At 38.9% G+C, this 6,738-nt stretch overlaps 1 protein-coding gene across 50 annotated transcripts in view; it reads right to left on the bottom strand.

Annotated features, from left to right (window-relative positions):
• Positions 1 to 1,138: 1,138 nt before the first annotated feature.
• The window catches only part of Acbd5 (acyl-CoA binding domain containing 5), a 41,936-nt gene continuing 36,336 nt past the window's right edge, over positions 1,139 to 6,738 (bottom strand). For 48 of the 50 annotated variants that reach the window (XR_015640837.1, XR_015640838.1, XR_015640839.1 and 45 more), the window contains one exon: positions 1,139 to 3,103. Coding sequence is in view for 34 of the 50 variants with exons in the window: in XM_087590853.1 (XP_087446979.1) it covers positions 3,044 to 3,103 (60 nt within the window). In the remaining 16 variants the exon portion in view is untranslated. 50 annotated transcript variants of the gene reach the window in all.

Here is a 6,738-nt window from a genome sequence, read left to right as displayed (position 1 = left end):
CCAGCATAGCCAGCATAGCCCTTGAATAGAAAATTAGTTTGACAATGCCAACCAACCAGAGCTTCCAGGGACTAAGCCACCACCCAAAGACTATACATGGACTGACCCTGGGCTCCAACCTCATAGGTAGCAATGAATAGCCTAGTAAGAGCACCAGTGGAAGGGGAAGCCCTTGGTCCTGCCAAGACTGAACCCCCAGTGAACGTGATTGGTGGGGGGAGGGTGGTAATGGGGGAAGAATGGGGAGGGGAACACCTGTATAGAAGGGGAGAGGGAAGGGTTAGGGGGATGTTGGCGCAGAAACCGGAAAAGGGAATAAGATTCGAAATGTAAATAAGAAATACCCAAGTTAATAAAGAAAACAAAGGAAAAAAAAAAGAAAATTAGTTTGATATCACAGATGTGGCATATGCAGCTCATCACCTAATATTCTGTCCCCAGATAAAGCATTTGTTTAATGGTATTTATTAGGAATAAATAATTTAACGTCTAAATTTTCATCTGCCAAGAAACTATGTTAAAGAAAAACTGAAACAATGAGATAAACAATTGTGGTTGTTCTCCACAGAAATCAACTTCTCTGAAGAAATAAGACCATCACCCCCAATAGGATTCTTTTGCATGAACATTGGGCTAAAGGCAGTTTGAATCAGCAAACACTAAGAAGTTATTTTGTATATGGGTAGACATAAATTCTTCACTTGAGACAACTCTAGTATGAGCCAAGAGACAGCACTTTACCTTAACATTCTCACCTTCACATCTGTTGAAACTTAAAATGACTTTTTTCTTCCTTTGTAGGCTGAGGCAAGAAGATTGCTTCAAGTATGAAGCCAGTCTGAGCTACATAATAAAACTTTTTTAACTGTATTACTAATAGCCTTAATCAGATGACAGATAAGTTAAACTGCATTTCTGCATCTCTTATCAAATTATATATATAATATGCCTTTATTTAGTCTCATGAACTTATCTTTTTGCATGGTGCTAGGAACTGGACCTCAGACATCACACCTTGGCATTTGGGAGAGTTGTAGCTCCTGCCTGCCATTTAAGATTAGGTTGTATGAGCTCCTACCCTTTGTTCTTACTTTAGCTTTGTACACAATCAATACAGTTAACAAATCATTAAAAAACATTTCATTTCTCATTAACCTTTTATTTTTAACTTAGGTTTACAATAAACAAAAAAAGCTGATCATTAAAAAAATACCATAGCTGTCAATTTTTAAAATGGGGTTCATGTTTTAAAGCATTACCACTATATCCTGTAATTACATCCTTTATATACAAGAATTGTGTGCAAAGTGCTTTCAAACTATAAGTAATTCTGATTTATAAGATACAAATGGTTGTCCTTAGGAGTTAGTGACACTTGACTACTTGCAATGAATCACAACTGGTTACATCTTTGATTTGCATTTTATTTATGTAAGAAAAAAAGCCATCACTTTATCATACCAACTTCTTTTGTAATTTAAAACCACTCCACAGGTCTAAAGTTTTCCATAATAATTCAGTTACTTGCTTTTTTTTTTAATCATAAGCAACAGCTAGTAGATCATTTTAGGCAGATAAACCAAGTTGTGATACACAATTTTAAAATGAAGTTACAGTTTTAAAATTTTTTCTTGTAAAGCAAATTAAGTTCTCATACTTTTTTTTTTTTAAGAAAAATTCTATATTCTGGAGATGGATTCTTTCCCTCTTACTGAAAATAATTCAGTACCCAATGCTAATACCCCCAGCATCATTTAGCATCGTTAAAAACAAGAACAAATTAAAATGTTTTACTATCCAAGCTGGCTACCCTGGTACATGCCTGTGGCCCAGAAACTGAAAAGCAGTAGAGACAGGACCATCAGGTGTTCAAGGTCCTCTTTAACTACACAGTGAACCGGGGGTTGGCATGAGCTACCAACACTATCTCCAAAGGAAAAGCAGAAAAGGGTTTGCTATAAAGTTCTTAAGTTAAATCTTCAAAGCATAAAGTATATTTCCTAGCACAGGTTTGGGTAAGTACACAAGGAAGATTATTTTTCAAATATAGTCTCCCAGGATCTAAATTAATCTTCCTTTTGTTCTAATGGCTAGAAGGAACGTAAGTTTCCATTAGTTAGGCATTCCTTAATCACATGGACGTAGAGACCTGTGGACTGAAGGTACTTCTGATACCTTGTGAAGTATACCCCGGAAAACTGAGGCACTAAGAGGTTAGGAATCCAGACTGTCATTTACCACTTGGAGAAAAAAGGATTTTCATGCGATTGTTACCTTAGTAAAAACAGTATAAATAAGTTTTCATTTTATTGCAAAGCACCCTATGAAGCAGACAGTAGATATCCTCACTTAAAGAAAAAATGGTTCCAGAGGATGAAGTGGGTGTGGCTGGATAAAATCTGATTAACCATCTGTAGAGCTGGCATGAGGCCTATTCTTCACCATCTCCATCTTCCAGTCTGTTCACCGGATCGTTTGTAAACAGTAAGCACAGTACAAGGGCGGTGATTTTCTGAGTTCCCCTGAGCAAGCCAGGGAAATCAAGCCACTAAATAGAGCCCAGTCTTCTGTACAGACCACAAAGAATGTAAAGGATTCTTCCGTCAGTTTTCTGCTACATGGCTGACACTTCAGTGACTGAAACAATTGATTTAGCCTCATTTAAAAGCCACGCTTGTTTTTGTATTCTTTCTTGTGTTTAATTTAGAAAAGTAAAAATTATAAATTCTATCTCATAATTGTAGCTATGCCTTAGAAATGCAGCTTATAATTCTTATGGGAGAAAATCAGGTGATTGTTACTGAACAATAATTAATAATTTAAAGTCCTTCAAGCTCAAAAAGAGTAAGTCTATGGATGCTACTTAAAATCTAGTTGAGATTGATTTTTCAAGTATCAGCAATATTAGTCTTTAAATTGTTATCATCTTGTGTAGTGCAAAGAATATTTATGTATATAAACCAAACTACTGGACAAAAAAAGAAATGTAATCATCACAAACTGAGATTTTCTTGTGAATTCCACTTCATTTCCAATCCATCTCTTAGGTCATCCAGGCCCAGCAGTCTTCTTGAGTAAAAGGCCATGTCTTCAATTTAGTTTTCTTTAAAAATAAAGCAAAAACCAGTTTCCTGTAAGTATAAATGTAACCTGAATGTGAAGCACATTCATACCAAAGAATTTTATGGACAAGCACAGCATTCAAATCCAGAATTAAACTGTAAAACTACAAATGATCATTACAAGGTTACTTCATGTGAATTAGCTTGGTATGAAAGATGTAATTGCAGATAGTCAAATTATCAAATGTATTTATTCATTTACTGCTGATATAGGGCTAAGCCTAGGGCTTTTCACGTGCTAAGTATATGCTATACCAAGCTATAATAGCCCTCAAGCAGTTTCTGATAATTTCAATTTATATCTCTCCTTTTACCTTCTAGTTCTCATACTTTTCTAACTGGCAGATATATAGTTAATATTTAGGGAATTTAATTCATAATTTTATGAAAATGAAAATATGAAAATGTTTAAAAGCCCAGACTTACTATCATTTACTGGATTAGGGATTCAGAGATTAAATAAAACAGGCTCCTAGCTCAGTTCATTGACTGGGAGGGGCAACATATACCTCAAAACATGGATATATAATGTGACAGTTTTATGAGGGTGGTCTTGCTAGTTCAGAGCACAACAGTCCATACATGATTTGTAAAAGACCACTGCCGGAAAGAATATATAGCAGATTCAGGATGCCAAGACACCTGGAATTCTCATCACCATCTATTCCTCACCCTAGACACTCATATGCAGCTCATTGGCAAAATACTTTTTTATTTGTTTTTAGTTATTTGTTAAAGGGGAGTGGGAATGTGCACATGATTTCAGGTATCCACAGAAGCTGAAAGAGGCATCAGATCCCCTGGAGTTTGGTAGAGTTGTGACACCAACACAGGTACTGGGAACCAAACTTGGGTCCTCTGGTATAATGGTATGTGCTTTTAATAGCTGAACCATCTCTCCAAGCACTCTTAAGCACTCAGATCAGTCCTTAATTTCTGTAGACAACCTTTTTATATACATTTCCTTGGCATGAGTGACATTTTAAATAATCAGGTTTTAAGCAACAGAGGGTATCTGCATTAGGAACAAAATGCCCATGGAAGAAGAAAATTGAAATGCCTGACAAAGACATGTGGGTGGTTCTCAAGAAAACTGCCTGCAAAGTTGTAGCACAAATGTTAGCTATGGGTACTGGATACCCAACAGTTCCCCACACTTATCAAGGACCACATGATGTTGACTGCTACACAAGGTCCTTTGCAAAGCAGCAAACAATTTAGTCCCTGGACTCCCAATCTTCCAAAGCAGAAATAAATATCAAGATCTTCAAAACTTCAGAGTTTCAAGTTTTTAATAGAGTCTATTCAGGAATATTTTTATTTTCCTAGCAGAGACTAAGCCAGATCCCTAGGAACTGTATTAAGAAATCTATAGATGTTGCTCTTTAAATCACATGCAAGAAGAAACTGCATGGGCAATCTCTTTTACATCTAAATTTATACTCTACCAAAACAAGCAAAAAGCAAATCACAACACAAGACCTAGACACCTTTCTTTCACACATTCTTTCCAAACTATTTCTTTAGCTATGATATTAAAAATTACCAGATTAAGCCCCTGCTAAACCACAGGCCATGCCTGACAAAAAACCAAATCAGCTGCCCTGACACATATACCCTCTTTCCTGCTCCCCCAGACCCAATCACCCAGTCTTGTCCCTAGCACTGCAACAGGACACCAACTGCAACCTTCCCTTACCCCTCCACATTTGTGGGGCCCCAGAACCACCCCTTCCTAACCTCTCTCCTGACTTGTTACTTTATCCCAGATTTCAACTCCAACAAGCAAATTCTGCTAACCCAAGGGCAGCTCCTCCCAGGGCAGCAAGTAAGCTGAAGGCAGAACCACACCTCTCCTAAGCTCCTCAGATCTAATCCCCCAGATCTCACCCAGAGCTCTGAGGCTAGAAGTCTGCCTTGGTCTCCCTTTCCTCTCTGATCCAATCCGCAAAGGATCACAAGACAAGGCCTCCTCCAACCTTCCTTCACCCAACTCATCCCACTCAATAAGGCTCCAAATGAGCAGGCATTCCCTGTGAACACACCAAGGGAACAGGCTATGAAAACATGCAGCGGGCTGGAGAGATGGCGCAGCGGTTACGAGCACTGACTGCTGTGGGGCTGGAGAGATGGCGCAGCAGTTACGAGCACTGACTGCTGTGGGGCTGGAGAGATGGCGCAGCAGTTACGAACACTGACTGCTGTGGGGCTGGAGAGACGGCGCAGCAGTTACGAGCACTGACTGCTGTGGGGCTGGAGAGACGGCTCAGCAGTTACAAGCACCGACTGCTGTGGGGCTGGAGAGATGGCTCAGCGGTTAAGAGCACTGACTGCTGTGGGGCTGGAGAGATGGCTCAGCAGTGAAGAGCACTAACTGCTGTGGGGCTGGAGAGACGGCTCAGCAGTGAAGAGCACCGACTGCTGTAGGGCTGGAGAGATGGCTCAGCAGTTACGAGCACCGACTGCTCTTCCAGGGGTCCTGAGCTCAAATCCCAGCAACCACATGGTGGCTCACAGCCATCTGTAATGGGACCTGATGCCCTCTTCTTGTGTATCTGAAGACAGCTACAGTGTACTCAAATAAATAAAATAAATAAATCTTTAAAAGAAGAAAAGAAAACATGCAATGTACAGCCATTACTCTGTCTGCACACCCACAGAGGAAATGAAAACAAAGGACAAAGGACCCATCTAACAAGACAAGTCCAGAACTCAGCACCAAGACCTTTTTATACTGGCATACTATATCCAAATGCCAGCACAAAACAAAATCCACAGTCAGATCAATATGTTTCTGCTAGAGCCCTGCTATCCTACCACAGCAGGCCTTAAATCTTCCAACAGAGGTGAAGCACAAGAAAATTAACTTAAAACCAAATATGTGAAAATAATAGAGGTCCTTAAAGAAACCCAGAAAAACAAACAATTGAAGGAAATCAATAAACCCAAGAAAATAAATCTTAAACCCAAGAAAATATAAACAGGTGAAGGAAATAAATATAACAGTTCAAAACCCAAAAATAGAAATAGAAGCAATAAAGAAAACACAAACTGAGGGAATTCTAGAAATGAAAAATTTAAGAATTCAAACAAACTACAGAGGCATGCTTCACAGAATAGAAGAGAGAATTTCAGGTGTAGAAGATACAATAGAATAAATGGATACATCAAGCAAGGAAACTAGTAAATCTAAAAGCTCCTGACACAAAATATCCAGGAAATCTAGGAGACGAAAAAGGGCAAACCTAAGAATAACAGGAATAGAGAAAGGAGAGGAAACCTAGCTCAAAGGCCCAGATAATGTTTTCAACAAAATCACAGAATTTTCTCCTAACCTACAGATGTCTATGAAGGCACAAGAAATATACAGAGCACCAAACAGACTGAATCAGAAAAGAAAGTCCCCTCACCACATAATGATTAAAACATCAAATACACAGAATATTAAAAGCTACAAAGGGAAAAAGGGCCAAGTAACATGTAAATGCAGGTATATTAGAATTACACCTGACTTCCCAATGGAAACTCTAAAAGCCAGAAGGGCCTGGACAGTTGTGCTGTAGGACTCTAAGTGAGCAAGATGCCAGCTCGGCTCAGACTACCCAGCAAAACATTC

Source organism: Rattus norvegicus, chromosome 17 (assembly GCF_021556685.1).
Source record: "Rattus norvegicus strain SHRSP/BbbUtx chromosome 17, alternate assembly SHRSP_T2T, whole genome shotgun sequence".
Taxonomy (NCBI): domain Eukaryota; kingdom Metazoa; phylum Chordata; class Mammalia; order Rodentia; family Muridae; genus Rattus; species Rattus norvegicus.
The sequence above is the reverse complement of the archived record's forward strand: the minus strand, read 5'-3'. Positions and strand labels throughout refer to the sequence as shown.